Source organism: Podarcis tiliguerta (assembly GCF_965153285.1).
Source record: "Podarcis tiliguerta genome assembly, chromosome: 17".
Taxonomy (NCBI): domain Eukaryota; kingdom Metazoa; phylum Chordata; class Lepidosauria; order Squamata; family Lacertidae; genus Podarcis; species Podarcis tiliguerta.
The window spans coordinates 9,704,548-9,729,708 of record NC_139550.1 but is presented as its reverse complement, the minus strand read 5'-3'; the positions used below and the strand labels follow the sequence as shown (position 1 = coordinate 9,729,708).

Below are 25,161 nucleotides of genomic sequence, written 5' to 3'. Positions count from 1 at the left end.
ACCCATCGCACTCTCGAGTGACCACCGTGAAAAAGGGCTGAGGGAAAAGCTATGGGAAGAAGGGCTGGCTTTGGACCCTGGGCCTAGCCAAGGTAGCAGGGGGCAGGTGCCCCCCTCAATCAATAAAAATACTTAACAAACTGAGTTTCTGCCTTCCCTAACAAAAGCCTGCCCCCCCATGCTTGGGACTCAGTGGGCCCCATTGAATTCTATGGAACAAAATAAACAGGCTGTAATCTGGGGCACAGCTGAAAAGGACAGCAGTACAGCACTTGAGACTGCATACACACATTTTAGTTTAGAATCAATGGAGTCTAAGTGCTGGTGTGTGTTTTTAAATGTACAGACAGCGACTGTTTTATGATTGAGGTGTGACCGTCATACACTCATCTCTGTGGACCTGGAAGTGGCCCGAAAAGGGGGTGGAACGAGACGGGGGCAGGGTGGGGCGGAACAGGGTGGGCTTACGCACGGTCCGCCAACACACGCGAAAACCCGGAACGCAACCCCCATGCAAACGGGCAGTTGCCTGTAATCGACACGGTCTAGACTGTAGAGCTATTGCACATCTTTTGTGTGAAAAGTGTTGCTTGAGATTGTCTACACCCTATGGGAGCAATTCACTATTGTGTTATTATTGAATGTTCTGTCAGCGCAAGTGGTTCAACTTGCCAGATAGAGCAGTCCCTCCTGAGACTCCATCCAGCATGCTTTTCCGGGGGTTCTCCTGATCCTCCCAGAGCCATTTTGGGGGAACACGCAGGCAGGGGGCAGGGAGGAAGAAAATCACAAGCAAATCTCTATATGCAGGGTTTTTGCTGAAAGGACTCATGAGGTGACTCCCACCCTATACCCTTACAGGATATACATAGCTTGTAGGTTATGAAATAGACCCTGAAACTGACCCCAGAAACCCTTTACAAACTGCAGTGTCCAGAATCAATTGATGGAAATAATGTGTTTGATTCTAGGACATTCAGAACACATTATTTCCCTCAATTGATTCTGGACACTGCAGTTTGTAAAGGGTTTCTGGGGTCAGTTTCAGGGTCTATTTCATAACCTACAAGCTATGTAGCCTTTTGTCCTCAGGTAGGGAAATCAAAGCATCAACTGATGCATGAATGAGCACATGATTTCCTTCTTTGTACAGGTGCCCATTCATCCCCACTGCCCAGCAGAAGCAAATTTCCGTATGCAATGGTGTGTTGATGGTGGTTGGAGCATGCTGGGCTTGCAAGGGGGAGGGTGGAAAAGATGTCCTTCCTGGGAGGCATCTGTGCTCTGGCCACCAAAAGGTCATCTCAGGGGAGGGAAGGAAGCCCACCAGCATCTGATTCTTAGCGGCTTGTTTATGGCGTTCCTTTATTGCTCCCATTTCCTTGAGGTGTATTGAAAGCCACAGAACACCAAAGGCCAAGGAAATGAACGACTTGGAATACGGAGGCAAGTGTTCATCCCCAACCCAGCCTCAACAGAGAGATGGAGTTTGTCTTTGAGGCAACAAAGCTTGAGCTACCTTCAGCATCTTTTCAACCATAAAATAAAAACCATTGCAATGGGGATGTTGTGGTGTCATGCAAGTGAATTTATGGCACCATCTTTTGTAAGACTAGATTGCTGGTTAAGTGTTGGCTGCTTGTTTTTAGACCTAGTTCTAGAATTAGACCTGGTTCTAGAATGGGTGGCTGCTAGCTCTGGAATCTGACTCAGCTGGTATGGTCCTGTTCATATTCTTGAACATTGGGCCTCTCTAAAAGTAAATCCCATTGGTGAAGTGTGCCTCTAATTTTAATTCAGAAAACGTTGGATGCCTCAGGTGTCAATACCCTGCAAATCAAGAGAAAACGAAAGCATTTTTTGTTTTGCTTGCCTCAGAAGCATGCATGGGGTGGAGACACACCTCAAGTGTGTGTGTGTGTGTTCAGGAAATGGTAGGTTCACGGTGTGAAAAACAAACAAGTGTTAGCAGGTGACATATATATTATATATATTGAGGAATGGGAGTACCAATGACTTACACTTCCTCTTCCAATATTTATTTTAGTGCGTGTAATTCCCCTCTTTGAGAAAGTTCCAAAATTACTGAATTACAATGAAGTGCATGTGGCACTAAATGTGACACGCGTTTGGTACCAATGTTCTGGGACTGGTTATATGTCACAGAATTGTAAAACAGAAAATTCAAAAAAAATTATATCCCCCCCCCCCCGCGCTCAAATTAATGGTTTTAAAAGAAACGACACGAGAAGACTCGGGTCTAGTGAGCTGCATCCCCATGGATCCTCGTTCATAATGAAACCCAATGGCAAGTGAATCCAAGGAGCGGGTTTTTTTTGCTTTGCGTCTTTCCCTTTCCAATTTCCCGCTCCGGAGGGAACCGGGCAGCGCCTCCTCGCGAAGCCGAGGCCGCCGAGAGCGGGGCGGGCCTGGGCGGAGGAGGCGGGCGGTGTTGGCGGCCGGCCTCCGCGACGAGGAGGGAGGGAAGGCGGGCTCTGCTTTGAGGCCCGCCCGGCATGCGAGGAGCGGGATGGCCGAAGCCGGGGACTATGTCGCCGTGGTCTCTCCGTCGACGCCCCCCGGCCCGGGCAGGCCTCGCGGCGGGGAGCTGGGCGGCGGCACCCAGGCCTCGCAGCGCCTGCTGGCCTATAGCGACGCCCTGCTCTCCATCATCGCCACCGTCATGGTGAGTCTCTCGGAGGGCGGCCGGGCAGCCCAGTCAGGCGCGCCCCTTGCTGTGGGAGGGCGGGTGGAGCTGCACCTGTCGGAGTCCCGCCTGCTGCGCGAGACAGGCTGGGAGCAGGAACGAGGCGCAACCCCGGGGCTGCCCTTTCGCATGGAAGGGGCAAGGTTTCTGCAGCAGCGCCTCTTCCTTTTTATTTATTTTTTAACATACCAACACACATAATTTTTATGGTATGCCACTTTTCCAAAGTTAGATTTATAAAAGAGATAAAAGGGACCCCAAGGGTCATCTAGCCCAACCCCCGCGATGCACAAATTCTTCACCCAGTGGGGCTCGAACCCACGACCCTGGGACTAAGAGTCTCATGCTCTACGGAATGAGCTATGGTATCAGTTCAGACCATGCAATATGGGAAAAATGCACAATTGCAGCGCAACAAAAGCAATCATAAACAATAAATGAAACACCCAAAAATACACAATAAGACCGAACAATTCCTACGTAACCAGATCTAAAATAAAGGTATGGAAACCCCCAAATGCCTCTTCCTTTTGAAGGTGAAGCAGCACGGCTGGATTAGAACCTGGGTCACGAGCTCTTTCAGTATCTCATCACGCAGCCACCTCTGCAATACATAGGCTGTAATAATCTTGCTTTATTCCTTATGTTTCTACCCTGTCTAAGGAAAATGGCAGTAACAATGTTGTTGGGTTGCCCAAGCCTCTTGAGATTTTTCCCTTCTCCTGTTTCGACTACACAACAACCCTGCGAAGGCTCTTGGACCACACTTTGCTCGTACCTGTGCCTAGAAACCAGGGGTCTTGAGAGCCCTTTTGCCGTTTGCCCTGCTGCTTTCCTCAGGACAACTCCACTGTTTGCTTATTTTATTGTATCTATTGAATTTATATTTATATACCGCCCTATACCCGGAGGTCTCAAGGCGGTTCACAAGACAGAATCAGAATATGAAAGCACAAAATATGTCATCAAGATAAAAACAACACCCCAACAATGCACACACATCTGAATCGGAGCAAATGTCAACACACAGAACATTTGCTCTGATTCAGCTGTAAGGAGAAAGTGGCAGGACAAAACCGAAGTGTGGATGAGCCCCCAGAGAGAATGACTGAACTGTGGGTTCCCTAGGCCTTGGTCAGTTCTAACCACTTGGGAAAACTGCTTATTTGTGGGAGGGGGGGGGGGGAGGAACTTGTCACCTTTCATTCATGCTGTGTTCACAATCCTCAAATCAGATTAGGACCTCAGTTTCAGTTTCTCCCTTCTGCTCCAGGGGGGCAGAGAACCTGCTCTGCCTCCAAGAGATTAAAAAATGCGGGTTTTCCCATTTTAGTCTCACAACCAGTGCTTTTTTCGGGGGGGGGGGGGTGCAGACCGGGGTATGCATACCCCTAAACATTTTGCGAATCTTTGTACTTTTGTCCATTTACTGTATTTATTTTTCCTGATTTGAACTATAAAATGGTGGTTTTCTTGAGTCAAAATGAGAATACCCCCAAACATTTTTTAAGAAAAAAAGCACTGCTCACAACATTCCTGAGGTAGGTGAGTGAGGTCAACCAATGAGCGCTGTGGCTGAAAGGAGATTTGCACCCACAACCCTCTCTTCACTGTGGCTGCATACCTTTACATAATAACATCTTTATTTACTTGGGCGTAAGCACCACTCAGTAAAGTGGTATGATTCTAATAGTAAAATAAAGGATAGGTTGAAAAGATGGGGGGGGAACCCCCCTTCTACCATGCTTTAATCACTGTGATTGTGAGCAAGGTCAGGGTGAGGAATGCATGTTGGGAAATACCCATTTTGTTTATGCATCCAGAAACTCCTTAGAGATCACTTCCTCCTTCCCCAAATGTCCCTTTTATGCTCTTCGGTGTTTTGTTTTTTCTTCACTGCTTGTTACAAATGCTGCTTCTTTTGCAGATTTTGCCCGTGGCCCATACAAAGATACACCCAGATCAGGTATTGTGTATAATAATACTACTAATAATAATAATTCTAGGCGGTATATTTCATATTAAATGTACTTTTGATTGTATTTCGGTTTACTAATTTAGATTGCACTTTGAATCTCCAGCATAGTTGTTCCAGTATAGAGGACATTTAGCTCTGAGTACTAAAAAAAATTACAACATCCATTTCAGGTTCATTTTAAAGTTCCTGTCAATAGGTGCCCCACAGACCACATCCAGCCCCCTCGAATTCAGCTTCCCCTACCCCACTTTCCTTCACCCAGGTGGCAAGTGGGTCTCTTTTGACTGGCCTCTTGTGTTTCCTGTTATTTTGCATGCATCCACCAGGCTAGGAACAGCACAGTCTCCATATTTTGCTTTTGACCTAACAGCACTGCTTTCCTGACTAGTTCACAGGGCAGCACTTCCAGGTTACAAAGAGCAGAAGACATCTATACTGCTTCCTAATTAACTACCAGGCACCTTAAAGAATTCAGTGTGTCCGCCAGCTATTTGTCTTTATTCAGAGAGTTTCATTCTCAGGTTTTGTGTCTTCATAAAAGAGCAGAGGGAAGAATGGATTAGATTTGTTTTTTGTTCTGGTTTTAAATTCACAGTCTGCACCTTGAGGTTTGTTTTGCAACTCGCTTTCTCTTTGTGCTTTTGCTTGTGTGAAAAACAAGTACACCATGTCATGTTTCACTAACTTCTGTAATGAATAATAGGCACTTACTTGGCAAATGCTGTGTTTTATTTCAGAAACTGGGTGAAAGTGTTCAGCAGCTCCTAGCCACCAAAATTGCCGTTTACCTGATGACTTTTTTAATAGTAACAGTTGCTTGGGCAGCTCATGTCAGGTATGCATTTAGGAATGTGTTGGAAAAGGTACACAATATCAGCCCTTCTTGCGAATTGCAGCATGTAGCTTGTCCAAGGAGGGAAGGCATCCTGTAACAGAGCCTGCAGGTTGTGCTGAGCCCTGCCATGCCAGTTGAATTAACTGCCACTAAGAACACATTAAACTAGCCTTGGAAAAACAAATCCTCAAGAGAACATAAGAAGACCTCTAAAACCACAGAGCCTAGGACTTGCCGATCAGAAGGTCGGTGGTTCGAATCCCCGCGACGGGGTGAGCTCCCGTTGCTCGGTCCCTGCTCCTTCCAACCTAGCAGTTTGAAAGCATGCCAGTGCAAGTAGATAAATAGATACCACTCCGGCGGGAAGGTAAACGACATTTCCGTGCGCTGCTCTAGTTCACCAGAAGCGGCTTAGTCCTGCTGGCCACATGACCCGGAAGCTGTACGCCGGCTCCCTCGGCCAATAAAGCGAGATGAGCTCCACAACCCCAGAGTTGATCACGACTGAAACTAATGGTCAGGGGTTCCTTTACCTATTAATCAAACCAACAGTCAATCAAGTCCAGCCCCCTATTTTCCACATCGGAAAAAAATGAATTGCATTTGGTTAAAAGAAGTCCTTTTTTTCTTTTTTTGTCCTGAATCTACTGCCAGACAATTTCATTAGGTTACCACCATATGACGCTTTCTTTTGACCAGTCTGCACATACATCTGTTTGCCATTTGTGGCCTTAGGAGAAGAAACAACTTTTATAAGCTGCTGCTGCATCTTGCGGAAGTATTTTAATGCTTAATGTTTTATTATGATTTTATATGTGTTGGAAGCCACTCAGAATAGCTGAGGCAACCTAGTCAGATGGGCAAGGTATACAAATAATAAAATTGTTGTTATTTCCTGGGTACAATTGTTAGTGGCTCAGGAGCGCTTACTCTTTACAAGCTTGGGTTTGACGGCTGTTCTCAAAATCCCATTTAATTGGTGGTTTGTGAGGGATCTACAAATAAGTAGTTTGGCTTATTACCCTTTTCCCCTACCTACCTTCTCCCCCCCCAAAAAAGTCCTGTGACTTTCACAGAGGGCTCGCAGGGAAGGCATAGTTCTTTCTCCTTTCTGCTAGTGTATAAAGAAGATAAGAAACAGTGGGGAGAAACTCCTTTCTTTTCCTGTCTTATCCAGTCCTCAACACACTAGAGTTATGACCAGCCTGAGTGAGATAATAAGCTGAGCCCTTTGTATGTGTCAAGGGTGAGGTGGGAGCTTATTTGATAAGATAAGAAATGGCAGGAAAATCTTCCATCTCTTAGTTTCTTTAAGCCACAGTAGGTGTAAGAGCTTCAGGGATGGGGAAGGGAATCGTCCTGTTGGCTGACTTACCAAAGAGTCTAGCAAGCTGGTGAGCAGATTTGCCTGGTTCGTCAGGCCTGGTTGCCTGATCTTTGTCTGTTTCAGAAAGGGAAGTTTCTGAGTTTCACATTCATTTCTCCCTTACTGCTGAATATGAGTAGACTCATCGTAGAATGGAGGTGCACTGCATAACTCTTCCCAAGTGATACTATCATCAAAATTAAGACTTGTTCAGTGAACGTGTCTTGTCAGTCAAAGCTTTCTGAGTATTTTACCAGGGCCAAATTATTAATGGCTTTTGTTCTCTCTCCCTCCCTCTCAGACTTTTTCAGGTGATCGAACTCATAGATGATGTGCTTGCCCTTCTAAATTTGGTGAGTGAAATAAAGGTCCTTTAAAAAACACACGCTGGTGTAAAGATCAAGATATTCCCAGCCTTAAATATTATCAATACCAAGACGAAACAATTTTGAATCTCCTGCTTACAAATTTCAGTATCCTAATGTTTCAAAAACAAAATTATATAGAACAGCAATGGGCTATTATGCATTTTATGCATTTTACTGCACACTGTTTAATATTAGTGTCTCAGTCACCCAGCACATCATAACTGCACCTGGGATATAAGTGTAATCCTTTTTGCTTCATTTGTTGACGGTGAAATGCAAAATATGAATAGTTTAATAATTACCCAAAGCAGTTGGAGGTTTTAACTTGTCCCAGTGCATAACATACAGAATTGTGTAATCTTGAGGGACATTCTGTCAAGTCTTCTTCAAATGTATGGGAGCTGTCCAGGAGTCCTGCCTTTAGCAGAGTGGATGGCGCTGTGGTCTAAACCACTGAGCCTCTTGGGTTTGCTGATCAAAAGGTCGGCTGTTTGAATCCGTGCGACAGGGTGAGCTCCCATTGCTCTGTCCCAGCTCCTGCCAAACTAGCAGTTTGAAAGCATGCCAGTGCAAGTAGATAAATAGGTAGAGCTGCGGCAGGAAGGTAAACGGTGTCTCCGTGTGCTCTGGTTTCCGTCACTCTGTTCCATTGCACCAGAAGCGGTTAAGTCATACTGACCACATGACCCAGAAAGCTGTCTGTGGACAAACACCGGCTCCCTTGGCCTGAAAGCGAGATGAGCATCGCAACCCCATAGTCTCCTTTGATTGGACTTAACCATCCGGGGTCCTTTACCTTTTTACCTTCTGTCCAAGTCTTCTTCAAATGTATGGGAGCTATCCAGGAGTCTTTCTGCCTTTCTAGGGTTGCCATACGTCTGGATTTTCCTGGGCAGGTCCGGGATTCCAATGACGGAATTAGCGTCTGGGAAGAATTTTGGGAAATTAGCAAAATGTCCGGGTGTTTGACAACAACTTTTTGTGTCTGGATTTTTACTTCTTGAAATACGGCAACCCTATAAAGCTGCCATTCATTTTGGCATGCCTTGTGCTGAGAGAACAACCTGCTTGATTGTTCCCTAAAATTGTTGTGATCTAACACAAGAAACAGATTTGAACATAACTTGGGAAAATGAGCTGAGGCTACAAACAGATGATTGTGGGAAGCCACTGATGTCTTCCAACGAGTTCTTCTTTGTACAACCATTCAGTGTGAGCTGCTGCTGAGTATGAAGTCCCTGGATGTTCTCTGGCTCCCTTTCCTTGCTAGTGTCATTCCTCCCGAAAACTGGGGCAACATTAGAGTGGGAAGAGGCTACAGCTTAGGCCCCCGAGTATAGTCCTGGGCTGCTGACATTTCATTGCTAAGCAGAAAGGAGCCAAACTGCAGCATCATCCATACCATGAAGATAATGTGAGAAGGGGCACTGACTTGCATTTACATTCCGAGGAGCCATGTCTTCTCACATGTTGAATTCTTTCTCTCCTAGGCATGTATGATGCTCATTACTTTTTTGCCATACACAGTAAGTAAGCATTCTGCTTCTTTCCTGCCTAACATTTCCCCTCTGTTTGATTAAACTACTTTTAAAACTTAAAGACTCTACCTGTTGGAATAGAGTTGACATCTTCCTGAAATGAGTACAACTCTTATTTGCTTAAAAAGATTAAGCGTAACATTAATAAACTCTTGTGTTTTCACTTTAATTTATGTATGGTATATCAGTTGGTCAGCTGAAGGTTAATCGCTTAACCAGTTATCACAAAACTTCACTTATTACAAGTAAATAACACCTAAAGTGAAAGGCAAACAAAGTGTATGTACTCTTATCTATTCTGAAGCACGTCTCATTATGGAACACTTTGTACAGGCATAGAAAGCCATTTGAACAAAGTGGTCAGTGTGCCTTAGCAGACCATGGCTCTCTAAAATCTCCCCAGCTCCTCTTTGCCTCTGGTGTTGCATAGGAGCAAATCCCCAGGCTTTGAGTATAAGTGAGCAGTAAAAGCTACCCTCCCACCACAAGACCAGAACCTCTTTCCTTTCCTTGTGATCTCCTTGCCTCCAGACTAGGGTTAGCATGAAACCAAAGTGATTCCGGCTGCTAATCCGTTCAGTCACAAATGCATGTCAAAAACCCAGAAGCTGATTTTAAGCGAATTTATTAAGAATCAGGATTAAGGAGACCACAAAGGGGAAATGCAGAGTGAGCTTATTATGTATTTGTCACAGTGAATTTTGTTCTCTGCGACTGCGGTGAGGCTTGCAGCTCTAAACCTAATCTTCTTTGAAGGTAAATTATTTTAACTAAATGGTCTGAATTGTTCAGACAGTCCCAGAATTTTCTCACCCAGACTTGAAACTGGGCTCTGCCAGTTAGCATAGAAATTTCACCGCGCTTGCACCGATGCCTTCCAGTAGCTTTTCGGCATAATATGCTGGTTCATAAACCCAAGTTGCAAGCTTCTCAGTCCATCCTAGAATTCTGTACTCAAGCACCTGTTCACTGAAAGAGTGAAATTCAGAAATTCAGCACTTCTTACTGCTTTCCTCTTCAAGTTAATACAATATGCCTGGATATGCTCTTGGCCTCTCTCAGAATAACTTGCAGATCTTACAAGTTTGTTTATTGATTCAACTGAGTGTCAAGGGTATGAAAAGCAGAGCTTGCAAATATATAACTTTATATTTTTTTAAAAGCTGATCCAAGCATATATATACACAGTGGTGCCTCGCAAGACGAAAAGAATCCGTTCCGCGAGTCTCTTCGTCTAGCGGTTTTTTCATCTTGCGAAGCAAGCCCATTAGCGGATTAGCGCTATTAGCGGTTTAGCGGCTATTAGTGGCTATTAAAGGCTTAAGGGATTAGCGGATTAGCTGCTAAAAGGCTATTAGCAGCTTAGTGCCTTAGAAAAAGGGGGTGGGGAGCGGAAAAAAAACCCCAGGAATCGCAAGACAGTTCGTCTTGCGAAGCAAGCCCATAGAGAAATTCGTCCTGCAAAGCACCTCCAAAACGGAAAACCCTTTCATCTAGCGGGTTTTCCGTCTTGCGAGGCATTCGTCTTGCGGGGCACCACTGTATATAACTTTATATTTTTAAAAAAAGCTGATCCAAGCAAATATATATACATATTTATAGGGTTTTACTTTCCGTGAGTGTATTTTGCAGCATATCACTGATCTCCTGTTTTGTCTTGCAGTTCTCCTTGATGGCCTCATTTCCAGATGTACCATTTGGCATTTTCATGTTTAGTAGCTGCAGTGTTGTAATCGGCACTATCCAGGTCTTGTTGCTTTCATTTCAGTATTTAAAATTAGAGATTATTAGCAGGAAAGATTCCATAGGTTATAATCAGAAAAAGGTGATGATGCACGTTTTATCCTCCTTATATGAGAACATGGGACGCGGGTGGCGCTGTGGATTAAAACACAGAGCCTAGGACTTGCCGATCAGAAGGTTGGCGGTTCGAATCCCTGCGACGGGGTGAGCTCCTGTTGCTCGGTCCCAGCTCCTGCCAACCTAGCAGTTTGAAAGCACGTCAAAGTGCAAGTAGATAAATAGGTACCGCTCTGGCGGGAAGGTAAAAGGCGTTTTCGTGCGCTGCTCTGGTTCGCCAGAAGCGGCTTAGTCATGCTCCCTCTGCCAGTAAAGCGAGATGAGCGCCGCAACCCCAGAGTCAGCCACGACTGGACCTAATGGTCAGGGGTCCCTTTAGCTTTACCTTATATGAGAACATAATTGTTTAGTCCCTAAAGGAAAGAGTAGATTCCCTTCTTGCAGCAGCTAGTAGAGGTGGCAAAAGTTGCAAGCACTTACAGGGCCAGTTTATTATTGCATTGCTTTGTGCTATTCAGATTTGCAGGCAAGCACAAACCACAGCGGACAACAATTGTTCACAATCACTCGTGAACTAGTAAACAAAGGTTTGATGCAAATTGGGATTGGAAATTGGCTAACTCTTTGGTGTGCAAGGCTAAGAGGGAGCTGGAGAAATAAGTGGAAGCTTGAGGCTTGTTCTTGTAACACCAAACCATGGTTTGGCATTATGTCTGGGGTTGGCCTTAGTCTCCTGTACTCATGCAGTGTTTTCTTCACTCTGCAGGCAATCATCGTAGCATATGGCTTCCACCATCCATATTTACTCCGCCATCAAATACAAGAGTCCGAAAACCAGGCATTTTACAAAAATCATATCCTGAAGATTATACTAAGAGGGCCGACGCTTAGCTTTTTTGCTGCCATCGTCTCCTTTTTCTTCATCCCATTGGTAAGGCCTCCTTTACATTCAAACAGCGATTACCAAACTGTGTGCAAGAGCAGGATTGTGTTCTACAATGGGGGCTTTTCAGCATGCCAGCCAACCATGCCCTACTTGGGGTACTCCTTTTCCTCATTCTCCCGACTGCTTCCAACCATCAGCCTATATTTTGTGTCTGCTGAGCATGTCCAGTCTTCATCAGGCTGTTGTGGGGAGGGGTTGGTTTTTAGGTTTGGGGGTTTATTCCCCCTAAAGAGTTTTTTGTATTCCTGCAAACCCTGGAACTCGTCTGAGCATGTTCCCATGCAATAAACAAGCTCTTATTTCCTTCCAGGCTTATGTGTTTCTTGGGCTCGTTATTTTTTTCCCACACATCAGCCACCTAACTAAATGGTTTAAAAGCAAGGTCCTTGGTGAGTATCCTTTTATGTTTATTTATTTAAAGATATTTTTTTTAAAAAAAACTGTATTGGTTCTAGGGGTTGCTCGTGCGTAAGTTGCCGTTACTCCTGGCTAGGTTGCCTGGTTGAACCCTTCTTGTCTGGACAGCCTCAAGTTCCGTGGCTGCCTCAGTCGCTGGCAGAATCCGTCAGTGGGCGTTTCTTGAACCTCTTCCATCATAGAAGCTGTTTGACGCCCAGTCTCCTCCTACTCTGCCTGCGCGGAAGTCTTCTGCGCAAAGTGGGTGTGGGCAGCGGAGTACTCGTGCCCTCTCCGCTGGTCTCTGGTGAGGAGTCCTGGAGCCACCTCTCCGATTCCCCCATCTGCCCCCCTTCTCCACTGGTGTTACGCTGATTTCCTTCCCCAGCAGATGGGCTACCTCTCTCCCTACTGGGACCCTCTCCGCCATCCCTCTGGAGCCTCCTCTCCGCCTCCAGCTCCGATGGCAGTTCCCTGACAAAAACAAAATACCAGGCTGCTCTTGCCACCAAATTGGAAATCTAATAGACACTGTACAAAAAGAGAAAGGAACTGAACCGAAAGTAAGCAAGTTCAGGAGTCCTTCATTAGCCCTAGTTACATACTGTATTTTTCTGTGTATAAGACTATATTTCCCTCCAAATGTTTTAAGTTTAAAATTGGAGGTTGTCTTATACATGCAGTGTTGCAATTGCTTATTTCTTAATTTAGGGCTCAAAAAATAGGGGTTGTCTTATACATGGGGGTGTCTTATACACGGAAAAATACGGTAATTGATACCATAGTGACTAGCTGAAATGGCCTAGGAGGCAGCAAAATGGCAGCTGGTCCCAGCCAACTCAATGGAGAGGGTTTTGCAATCTGTCCTCTCCCTCAGACACAGCTAGGCAGAAGGACCGCTGCCTTAATTCTTCTGCATGGGATTGCTTTATCTCCTCCTTGGGTGACTGAGTACTTTTTAATTTAAAAAGTAATACCTAGTGTTATTGTTTCTTGTTTTAATGTACAATATGTTTTACCCTTGCTGCTGCTATGTTTTGTGTCTTGTTTTGCTTTAGGTATGTTCTGCTTTCTGTTGCTTTTAGAAAGTGCCTTCGCATGTTTATTGCTTATATGATATGGTTTTACGATTGTGTTGTATGCCACTCTGGGCACTTCTGGTAGAAGAGAGGAATGCAGATCAATTAATATAATATTATATTTGAAATAGGATAGGCAGCCAGCCAGTTGGGAGTCTAAGGATAAACACATGATCAAAAGTCACACAACAATAATCTGTACAGGCAAGGTTCTCCTATCAAGCCTTGGATAAGTAACATATCTATGGGAGGAGGTAGGCAGGAATAACATGGTGGAGGTATTTTTATTTATTTCTAGAGGATGAGATTTCATCATCATTAATCTTTATTACGGTCCAGAGACCCAACAAATTGTTACAAAGCAATACACAATTCATACAGCCTACCTCCAGGTTAAACAAACATTTTGTTCAAAATATAGGGATCATTGGTTCTTGCAACCACCGATAAAAACTTTGCCACCTCTAATGTTCTAGCGTTTGTCCAGTCTTCCAATAGGAACCTGACATAGTGAGCCTCTGATTTTCCCGGGAAAGATACCAGCAAGGATAATATCAGTTCAGCCCTGGCTTGCTCATATTTTGCACAGTGCAACATAGTTCTCGACGGTTACCACACCTATGAAGCCTCTAAACCGCTTGGAAGGGGACAACCGAGGGGGGGCCTAGTAACTCTGGTTTCCACTCAGTTGGCGACACAGGTTACTGAGTGCTCAGTTTTCGAGCAGCTGGCATTGGGGATCACTTTGCATCTGGAATCCAAAAGAGGATGAGACAAAATGAATAAAGGCTTGTCAACTATATAAAAGAAAAGCTTAGCGCTTTCATTCAGCATGCTTATTATTGTGCCTTCCAGGTCAAGAAGACGAAGTCCCTCTGGAGTCTTTTACTTCTTACCTTACAGAACCCCTTAGTAAGGAACGAGTGGAAGCATTCAGCGATGGAGTTTATGCAATCGTAGCAACCCTATTGATTCTGGATATATGGTAGGTCTTCAGAAATCTTAGTTCTATCCAGTATTGCCCTTGACTGTTTTTCATATGAGAATACAGTGCTTGGAGGGAAAAGTGTGTACAGTGGTACCTTGGTTCTTGAACGGCTTGGCTCCCAAACAATTCAGCTCCCGAACACTGCAAACCTGGAGGTCAGTGTTCCAGTTTGCAAACATTTTTCAGAAGACAAACATCCGATGCAGCTTGAGTGCAGGAACTCGGACTCCCAGAACAGATTAAGTTCGAGAACCAAGGTACCACTGTATAGAGTTTTATTTCATAAAATTCATACACTGCTTGACTGTTAAAAAAAAAAAAAACAACTCAAAGCAGCTTACAAAAAGATTAAATAAGAAAACCAGGATTCTGGGTAGCCTTGTCTAAACAAGAGTGTTTTTAGCAGGCTCTGAAAAAAGTACAGTGGTACCTCAAGTCACAAACGCTTCAGGTTACGTGTTTTCAGGTTGCGGACCGCGGGAAACCCAGAAGTACAGGAAAGGGTTACTTCCGGGTTTTGCCGCTCGCGCATGCACAGAAGCACTAAATCATGTCACGCACGTGCGCAGACGCGGCACTGCAGGTTATGAACGCTGCGGGTTGTGGACGTGCCTCCGTCATGGATCACGTCCGCAACCCGAGGTTGCGCTGTACAGTGCAGGGGTCTGCTTGATCTCAGTAGGCAGGGAGTTACAAAGTGCCACACTAAACGGCCGAATTCTTACCAATGTGGAACGGGTATTATGTGGCACCTGTAATAGTGTGCACTTCTGCCAATCGAAGCAGTCGAATGGCCACACATGGGGTAAGGCAATCTTGTAGGTAAACTGGTCCCAAGTTGTTAAGGGCCTTATATACTAATAGTAACGCCTGGAACTTGGCCCAGTAGCAAATTGGCAACCAGAGCAGGTCTCTGAGCACAAGTGCTATATGCTGACAAAGCCTCACTCCTATCAGCAATTGCTCTGCAGCATTCTGCACTAACTGCAGCTTCTGCATCAAGCACAAGGGAATCCCCACATAGAGTTTGGGGGGTGGGGTTTACAGTGTGGACCTCCCTTTAATCTCTCTTAAGCATGGGCCTTCCACCAGTGTCTTGTGCAATTGTATTAGTCCTTGCACATCCTAGTGGAAAATACCTACGCATAATGAAGTGAAATGATGAAATCTCCACCTTTGCTTCATGTTGGTAGTTCATAGATGGTAGCATGAGCGCTGCCTATCACATAGCGCTTGTCCATAGCGGTTGCCTCCAAAATAGAAAAGTCACCTAGATCTGCAATCTCCTGTTATCCCACTAACTGACCAAAAACCACCAGTTCATTTTAATCCTCCTCCTTTACAGAAAACAGAGCTGTTATATGTACAGTGGTACCTCGGGTTACATACGCTTCAGGTTACAGACTCTACTAACCCAGAAATATTACCTCAGGTTAAGAACTTTGCTTCAGGATGAGAACAGAAATCACGCAGTGGCAGCAGGAGGCCCCAATAGCTAAAGTGGTGCTTCAGGTTAAGAACAGTTTCAGGTTAAGTACGGACCTCCTGAACAAATTAAGTACTTAACCCGAGGTACCACTGTACCATTGTTTAACTATGAAAAGCATTTACTAAAAAGGATTTATATATTTCTAAGTGTTAAAGTAACATGCAGAAAATGATAGAATATCACCATATAAATGGATGCCGGTGCATGTATAACTGAAAGATTATTTCCCACCCCAACAGTGAAGATAACGTTCCTGACGCTAAAGAGGTGCGAGAGAAATACGGCGGGAATCTTATCAATGCATTGAGTGAATACGGTCCAAATTTCCTTGCCTACTTTGGGTCTTTTGTAACTATCGGGCTTCTCTGGTTTGTCCACCATTCGCTCTTCCTTCACGTGACAAAAGCGACGCGCCTGATGGGCCTCCTCAACACCCTCTCGCTGGCTTTCATCGGAGGCCTGCCTCTGGCCTACCAGCTGACCAGCGAGTTTGCGGAGAAGTCTCACAACGAAATCGAAGCCATCCAGGTGAGCTGCGTCACCATTTTCTTCGCCAGCATCTTTCAGTTTGGCATCTGGACCGCGGCCCTCTTCCACGAAAGGGAAACGCTGCATCCTTTTGCACGATACGGCGGCAAAGAGCACGCCTTCATGTTTGCCAAGCTGGCTCTCTACCCCTGCGCGAGCCTCGCAGCTTTCTTCCTGACCTGCGCTGTAAGCGAGCTGAGTACAGAAATCTTCCACCTCATGCAGATCATCGTCCCCTTTGCCTTCCTCGTCTTGCGCATCTTCGTCAGGGTTGGTTTGGTGGCGCTGAAGTTCCTGGTGTCTCTGTTCAGGCCACGGAAAAATGTATCAGAAGAAGAGGAAGCCTGTTTGTCTCCTTCCGAGACCTTGTCATAGCTTTACCGCTGCTTTCCTTGGAATTCCTGTGGAATTGCTTCTACTTGAACGTGCCTGGTCCAAGCCACAACTGGGTATATTCAGCATTTTACCTGTTTAGATGCTTTGCTTCATGGAACATAAAACGCTTTGATTAGAGAGATATCAGCTGCAAACCCAGAAATGGAGTCGTGCAAAGTCCACTGGCCATATTTTTGGCTGCAGGTTGGACGTTTTTGTCAGTGCTATGATGATGCATCTAACCACCAATGTAGTCAGTTTTTTGCATAATAATAAAAATAATAATTTATTATCTATACGCCGTCCATCTGGCTTGGTTTCCCCCAGCATGGTGACAGAAGGAGCACAGAAAGATTAAGGGAGAATTATAGCATTGGTTCTGTTTTTGAGGTGTTGAATAAGGAGACGGGACTGTGGCTTGGTGTTAAATCACATGCTTTGCATGCAAAATGTCCCAGATTCAGTTCATAGGATTGCCAGGTAGAGCTGGGAGAGGCCATCTGAAACCGGAGAGCTGTTTTCAGTCACTGTTAATAATACGAGGTAGATCAATCCATGGTCTTGGAATTAGGTAGCTTTCCCTAGTTCCCAAAGTCAAGTTTCAGTTGTCATAATTAGTAAAAGTAGTAAGATTCGTATTCATGTCTGTAGTGGTTCTAGGGGTTGCTCGTGTGTAAGCAAACACCTGGCTGGGCTGCCTGAGTGAACCTTTTCTGTCCCGACAGCCACTCACCCGTGGCTGTCTCAATCGCTGGCAGAATCCGTCAGTGGGCGTTTCTTAAACTTCTTCCAGCAAAGAAGCTCTTTGACGCCTAGTCTCCTCCTACTCTCTCTGCGCAAAAGCCTTCTGCACAAGGAGGGTGTAGGCAGCGGAGGACCTCTACTCTCCCCGCTGGTCCCCGGCAAGGAGTCATGGGACCGCCTCGCCGCTTCCCCCATCTGCCCCCCTTCTCCACTGGTGCCACGCTTCTCTTCCCCAGAAGATGGGCTGCCTCTCCCAATCCCGGGACGCTCTCTGGAATCCCTCTGGATCTTGCTCTCTCCCTCCGGCACTGATGGCAGTTCCCTGACAATGTCATGTTCATGTTATCAGGGGGCATTATTTGAATGTTAAGTTGTTACATATTGTATGGTACGCCTGTTGCAGTAAATCAACATCTGCTTCCTGGAATACATACAGGATGTATTTGGCCTGGAATATGAGTGAAAATTATTATGTAGAGTGTCGGACAACTGCCCGGGAATCTCCAAAACAAATGGCTTTCATGGACAATAGACAAGGTGGTTCATCTCTGGTAGAAAAATCTAAAGACCTCCGATTTCTCAGGGATCTGGAGTCTAGGAATGTGAAAATTGTACCAGGGCTCATCCTGGTTTCTGCAAAAAGTTGAGGGTAGCACCTACGGATATTAAGTCTTTTTCCAGCTCTTGCTTAATGTCTCTTTCCTTCAGTGTTGTTCTGCTGAGCCGATACACTTCCGGTATAAAGTCATCTGAGCTTTGGCTAATCCACTAAGCTGACGGTTTATCTTGAATGTTGCCTTTAACTGGAAGGAAGAACTTTCTATACCTAATGTTTGATGCAACTTCTTAATGAAATGCTCAGCATTATGCCATTCAGAAAAAAAACAGCAGTCTCTTTTCTTGAAGTGCACCTACGTAGGCTAGATAATAGCTTCTGTACTTTTCCCTTGATTGCACTTTATTATAAACGTAAAATAGTATTTATATTTTGAGTGGCTTATGATGCACCATTACCTTTACATGATTGATTGATTGATTGATTGATTGACTGACTGACTGATCATCATAATACTTGCTTTGGAGAAATGCACTATATTGTATGTTGAGAGTCAACCTACAATCTAAGATATGTCCTCTTAATGATTCTCTTTGGTCCCTTATTTTATACATTCCTTAATTTTAAAATGTGTTGGAACATTTTTTTATTGAATAAAATGCTGCATTTACAATTGAAACTGGCAGGAGTTTTATTCCACTTCATCATCTCTCTTCCACATTAGAATACCAGAATACCATTTTACCAATCCTTACAGCAGCCGTGTGAAACTGCAAACTAGGAGGAAACAAAACCACACAGGAGATCCCAGTCACAGATCCCATCTAGTTTGCTCTTGAGCAAATGCCACTTGCAGTCTCCCCAGACTGATACCTTTCTGAAAATATTGATTTTAAGTGGCAAAATTTTATAAAGTAGCTTGTTGAAGAATGAAACATTCCAACTCTACATTTTCCTGTAGGGTTGATAATTCAAATAAAATACACGGTGCTTGCAGTCATAGAGAAAGTAATGCATTTATTTTGTTTTATTCTTATTGCATGGGCATAGGTGTTGAGACAGTTTCCAAAAGTAGGCAGACTATTCTTTTTCATCTCCGTGAGTGATGGTATAGCAGAGAGCTTTGTAATCCAGGTTTCCTGCTGCGTCAATAGGAGAACTCTGGAACATCTGATCCATCTGCACATCAACAGGTAGAAATACATATAGTTAGAACTGGGGACAACAGAGACACCTGCCACCAGTCTACCTAATGTGATCCTGGCCACATCTTGAAAAGTTTGGTTGCATTTTGGAAAACAGGCATCCTAAAAGCACTCAGGGCTGATTTCCTTGAGAATGGATAGGTTTGATCTTCTTGCTATAACTATACGGACCTTAAAGCCATGGTTTTCCCAGTAGTGATGTATGGAAGTGAGAGCGGACCATAAAGAAGGCTGATCGCCGAAGAATTGATGCTTTTGAATTATGGTGCTGGAGGAGACTCTTGAGAGTCCCATGGACTGCAAGAAGATCAAACCTCTCCATTCTGAAGGAAATCAGCCCCGAGTGCTCACTGGAAGGACAGATCGTGAAGCTGAGGCTCCAATACTTTGGCCACCTCAGGAGAAGAGAAGACTCCCTGAAAAAGACCCTGATGTTGGGAAAGATTGAGGGCACAAGGAGAAGAGGACAACAGAGGATGAGATGGTTGGGCAGTGTTCTCGAAGCTATGAACATGAGTTTGACCTAACTGCGGGAGGCAGTGGAAGACAGGGGTGCCTGGTGTGCTCTGGTCCATGGGGTCACGAAGAGTCGAACACGACTAAACAACAAACAACAAAAAAGCCAAGTATAAATGATTTTGGGTAAATAGAACATACAAACCTCTTCAGCATTGAACCTGTCACCTTGGGACATCATTAAGCGTTTAATACTGTAGAAGAGACACAGAGAAAATTACCTTGTTTATGAAAAGGCTGGCATAAGAGTCATTGTTAAGATCTCACTTTTTTAACCAGAAACTGCAGCCGAGGCTTTCCCTATGGTTACAAGTTGTGATTAAGGAGGAAAGACCTTAACTATCGTGGATTTAGACCAACTGGCTAAAACAACTGACAGTGATCTACCCATTGTCATTGGGGGGGGGGGACAAAGTTGTTGAGCTTTCTTTAGGAGGGTGAGGTCTTAAAACACAGTAAGAAGTGGGTGCAGCAAAACAGGCAAGTTTCTTGCCACTAATGACTGCCCATTGCACATAACAGTCGGACAGAGCGAGGACGGGGGGGGGGGGCAGAGACTTTTAACACAATGCTTCCTTAAACCAGCGATCGGAAGGGAACCCGCAATCGACCACGGTTGGACAACGCTGATTTAGACAATACACAAACTCCTCTCTGGAAGACAGCCTATTTGTATGGTCACGAAGTACAGTAGTACCCCGCAAGACGAATGCCTCGGAAGACGAAAAACCCGCTAGACGAAAGGGGTTTTCGTTTTCTGAGGTGCTTCGCAAGACAGATTTTTCTAAGGGCTTGCTTCGCTAGACGAAACAGCCCTGCCTCTCCTGTCATAGCGACGGTCGCACACTCACTTCCCTGCTCCTCCGGCTCCCTCCCACCTTCCTGCTGACGACTCCTCCGGCTCCCTCCCACCTTCCGGCCGACCTTCCGGCTGCCTCGCGCCGCTGCCCACCGCCCTCGCGCGCTCCCCTCAGGAGCCGTTGCCGCCAGCAGCCAGCGTTGCAGCCGGAGTCGCGCTCCTGAGCCCCGCCGCCCTCCAGCAGCCACGTCGCGCGGTGTCCACAAGGCGCGGGTGAGTCCAAGGACCGGCTGCGGCAGCTGCCCTGCTTCTCTCCACCCCTCCCCGCCGTGGTGCTTTGCAAGACGAAAAAACCCGCTCTACGAAAAAACTTGCAGAACGAATTAATTTCGTCTTGCGAGGCACCACTGTAATTTTGCCTTAACCATAACATGGAAGTCAGGCCAATGTATGTGGTGTAATGTTGGCAGGCTTAAGGAGTAGAAAGGTAGGGCCAAACTACATGCAACAGCAATGGATCTAAGCATTTCACTGTGGCTCTGCTCCCGAGGGTGCAAAGTGAAAACGGGGTGCCGTTCCAAATTGCAAAATGGTCAAGGCATTCTGAACCCTCACCCCACCTGCCACATATTCCCACAGCCCTTTCCTGCAACGTTTTACTCCGAGCTGGGTTCATTTCCAACTCAAAGCCTGGGTGGGGGCCGAAATGCCTTTGGGGGACGGCCTGACGTAGGGGAAAGGGGTCTGCAGGGGAAAGGGGTTGTCGCCTCCTACCCATAACTCCTTTTGCATGCTTGTGCACTCTACAGGTGATTGGAGCAGAGCCGTTTTTAAAGCCAAGAGTCCGCCGCTGTCACCGCAACTTGGTCCTTAGCAGGCAATATGAGCTGTCCACCGGCCAACAGGGGTTCTGCTTAGGTAGCTAATACTTACTAATCCTTGTTAAGGTTTCCTTTACCCTCTGGGTCAAACATTTTAAATGCGTTCAATATGGTCTCTTCAGTGTCCGTACCTGCAGAAAATAAGGGGGTACAGTTGAAGCTAGGCTGGTCATCCTATTGCTTCTGAGCAATCGAGAACCCCGTTTTAAACTGGATACCCCAGAAAGAAAAGTATTAACAGGAATCTCTTGTCTGTGGGGATTTTCCTACTCTTCCTTTCAAATGGGAGGGGGGGGACTGCAGAAAAGATGAAAGAACCACAGGGGACAATGATTTGATGATGTTATTGTGCAGATACCCTATAAAAAGAGGGAATGAAGAGTCAAAGCAGCCCAAGGTAAGACTGCTTTAAGGTTGCTTTGGTTTTATTGGGAGCTGTCTTGTGTAACTTTCTGGATTACCATAAGGTTACCAAAAACCCCAGGAAGAAGATGAAAACCTCAAATGCAATCAGTTTGGCTACTTTAAAACTTTCAGCCTTTCGTTTTCATTTTAACTTTTGTCCAATGCTAAATACTGCTTTTACTGCCATAGAGAAAAAAATTCATCTGAAATGTCATGATTAGCCTCACGTGCAAATTTCTGGGAGGATGTAGTTTTAATAAGAGAGTGTTAAACTTACCACTTAACTTTTCCCCAAACAGGTTCAAAAACATGGTAAAATTAATCGGTCCAGTGGCTTCTTTAAGCATAGATTCTAACTCTTCATCTTTGACATTTGTTTTACCTAAAATCAAGTGGAAAATAAATGATCCATTGCATCAACAGAGCATGCATGTACCAGAATTACTTCTACTCTATATGCTTGATGGTATAGAGCAGGCTTCCTCAAACTTGGCACTCCAGATATTTTTGAGACTACAATTCCCATCATCCCTGACCACTGGTCCTGCTAGCTAGGGATCATGGGAGTTGTAAGCCAAAGTTTGAGGAAGCCTGGTAAAGAGACACTGCCACCATCATTTGTTTAAGTGCCAGCAATTTTTGTTTTTTTTTAACATTGAACAGTTTCCCATTTAATCTCCCAGGCTTAAAAAAAAAAAGTCTATACAGTATAAAACTCAGAGAGCTCAAATTAGTAGCAATAGCAAAATATGAATCTGAATTTCAGACCCCAGTCCTGCCTTTGAGTTAACAGGATGCATTTAGAAATGATTTTACATATGCTTTCTAAGGAACAGATTTAAATGACATTATATGGGAAAAAACACAATTGTTACTACAAAATGGAGATTAAAATAGGATGTGACCATTTCGCAATACTTGCCTAAAGAAGCATAGGTATCTTTCAAGTCTTCTTTATCAATGAAGCCATCTCTGTTCTGATCAATTAACGTGAAAGCCTATAAAAAGTTTTTATTGAGAGAGAGAGAGAGAGAGAGAGAGAGAGAGAGAGAGAGAGAATTGGAATATAAAACATTCTTGTGATTAGAATAAATTACTGATTTAACATTTTGTGTTTAAGCCCAGTGATTTCAACATGCGGGATATTAGTCTCCAAATGAACTTTTTCTGCACTTAAGTCCTCAGAAATGGGATAACCTCAAACTACTAAGAGTTCAGGACTTTATTTATTCATTTTTTTTACTTGTACCGGTTTAAGTGTGATGGCTTCCCACAAAGGCTCCATAGGGTTTTAGTTTGGTGTTGTTAAGAGAATCTCCCTCACCCTGCAAGAAGAACTACAGACCCCAGAGGTTCTTTGAGGAGACGGATTGAGCATTCACCCAGCTCATCTGTAGAATAAACATACTTCATTCCTTAGATAACCCCCATTTCTAACCTGAAAAAAACCATTAAAACAAATATTTACAAAGTTCTGTCACAGGTGTGGTCTGCATAATAATAATAATAATAATAATAATAATAATAATAATAATAATTGTACCCCATCCATCTGACTGGGTGCACTCCTATTTCCATTTCACATTTCCATACATCTCAAGATTCCGGTAGCTGCACATCCCTGATTCATATTAAGAGAAAAATACAGAATAGCAAGCCTATTTGTAATTTAGAGCCTCCCAGCCATAGACAGGAAATTTTCTTACTTCCTTAAATTCTTGAATCTGTGTCTGTTCAAAGTTGGAGAAAACATTAGAGGAAGCCCTCTGAGCACGTTTGGCTCCCCCTTCCTTCTTCTTGGTTTTTCTGCTGGCCTGAAAAGAGCAGGAAATGAACTCAGCCGGTGCAGCATAGACCCCGCATGACAATTCAGCAGCAGCAATGGCAACCCATGAACCATTATCATAGAATTGTAGTGTTGGAAGGGACCCAAAGGGTCATCTAGTCCTACCCCCTGCAATGCAGGGACTTTTTACCCTACATGGGACTCAAAATCACAACAATAATAACAATGATAAGGATAATATGCCCTCCATTTGAGTTGCCCCAGCCACTTTGGATGGTCCCTAACAAAATGTTAAAAACACAATAAAATATCAACCATTAAAAACTTCCCTGAACAGGGCTGCCTTCAGATATCTTGTTTATCTGAGATAGGATGGGAGGGTGCCACTACCAAGAAGGCCCTTTACGGACTGAGCTATCCCATACATATCTGGACTTTTTTCCAATTAACAGCCATCAAAATTTGCAGTGAGTCACAGAAGGCACATTTTAATTTAGGTACTCTTAAAACTGCCTAAATCAGAATATGTTGTTGTTGCTGCTGTAGGTTTTTAACAAAACAGATTATATTGCCACGCAGGCGAAACTCACCATCTTTTGTGGAAAGCTACTCTGCCCACCTTTCTCTGGCAAATTTTTCTTTATGAATTGCCTCTTATATGAAGGGGAGGATCTTGTCTTTACAGCTCAGATCTCCCAAAGGAGATCTCAAACGTCTTAAGAACCCTGAGCTCGCAAGAGCTATTCCATACATGGCTAGGACTGCGAGATACCTTCTGTTCCCCAGTGGCCGGGCAACTGTTCCTTAGACATGAACTTGCCTAGTAAGTCATTTGCTTTAACTGAAAGAGAACTAAGAGTACATACAGTGAAAAACTCTGAGATCGTTGTAATGTGTGTGCCACATTTGGATTCAGTTATCTGTTTGACGGCTTGCCAGAAGCGTTAATACTGCAGACAATACACAAAGGTTTTTTTATTTTTAATTAGGTAGTGCAATTCCAACCCCCTCAAATATTAAATGCACCATCCAAAATCAATTAAAACATATATATTTTAGGATAATATCCAGCTGTGGAGTCTCACTTGCACAGAGTCCCACTTGAATAACATCGGATTGCAGGTCCCTTAGGAACAGATCAGTGACTGGAGTAGGACTGCAAAAGGGAGGGGGGGTGTTTCATTGTGTTCCCTGGCAATAATGTTGGGTCTTCCATTACTCAACCATTACTGCTATACTGTAAAAAAAAAGAAGATGCAAAATGTTGTTAAATTTTGCAAAATTTAACAACATTTCCCTCTCTAGCAAGGGAGGGGAGGACTTGCTCATTCTTGGGCTGCCTTTTATTTTAAAAGCATGACTAGGAATGGGAAGGGATTCTGGAAGATTTCATGACAAACCCTCTGGCTTTGCCAATGCACAAAAGTAAACGGGGATAAAAAATTCAGGGTGGTAGCTGTGGCTTTCCCATAGGCATAAGTGGGACTGAGAAGTGTAATTGGGTGGATCATACCCATTACTTAGGACAAAGTAAAGCAAAAAGCATTAGGATTCATAAAACACCATTCTGATTCATAAAAGCTTCTAGGGATATTATATTTAAATAGGTTTGTGTGTGTGAACACAGTAGGATTGTTTAAAAAAACAGCATGCAGGCAATCAATATCTGTATAATTTTCTCTCTCTTTTTCTTATTTATTTATTTATTTATTTATAATTTACATAAGCTACAAACACTGAACCCAATATTGCATGGCATTTACATTAGATTTTACTGAGGGCATTACAATAGTGTGTCAGTTTGAATGTCAATGACAGCAATATCCTCATTGCAGGAATTAATCTGGTAATGTTAGTTTCCATGATCCATTAACAC

At 44.2% G+C, this 25,161-nt stretch overlaps 2 protein-coding genes across 2 annotated transcripts; one reads left to right on the top strand and one right to left on the bottom strand.

Annotated features, from left to right (window-relative positions):
* The first annotated feature begins 1,850 nt into the window (after window positions 1–1,850).
* Window positions 1,851–16,687, top strand: TMEM175 (transmembrane protein 175). The gene is made up of 10 exons (XM_083420108.1): window positions 1,851–2,686; window positions 4,635–4,673; window positions 5,423–5,520; window positions 7,188–7,239; window positions 8,745–8,780; window positions 10,456–10,539; window positions 11,359–11,523; window positions 11,849–11,927; window positions 13,869–13,998; window positions 15,730–16,687. Exons 1-10 carry the CDS (start codon window positions 2,306–2,308, stop codon window positions 16,391–16,393), a joined length of 1,728 nt encoding a protein of 575 aa, XP_083276234.1. The 5' UTR covers window positions 1,851–2,305; the 3' UTR covers window positions 16,394–16,687.
* Window positions 16,688–18,693: 2,006 nt separating this feature from the next.
* On the bottom strand, window positions 18,694–24,029 carry MYL5 (myosin light chain 5). Its single transcript, XM_083420811.1, has 7 exons — window positions 23,876–24,029; window positions 23,206–23,313; window positions 22,422–22,497; window positions 21,777–21,881; window positions 21,147–21,225; window positions 19,560–19,608; window positions 18,694–18,872 (listed from the first exon to the last, which is right to left on the bottom strand). The coding sequence occupies exons 1-7, from the start codon at window positions 23,876–23,878 to the stop codon at window positions 18,774–18,776; spliced, it is 519 nt and encodes a 172-aa protein (XP_083276937.1). The 5' UTR covers window positions 23,879–24,029; the 3' UTR covers window positions 18,694–18,773.
* Between the last annotated feature and the right edge of the window lie 1,132 nt (window positions 24,030–25,161).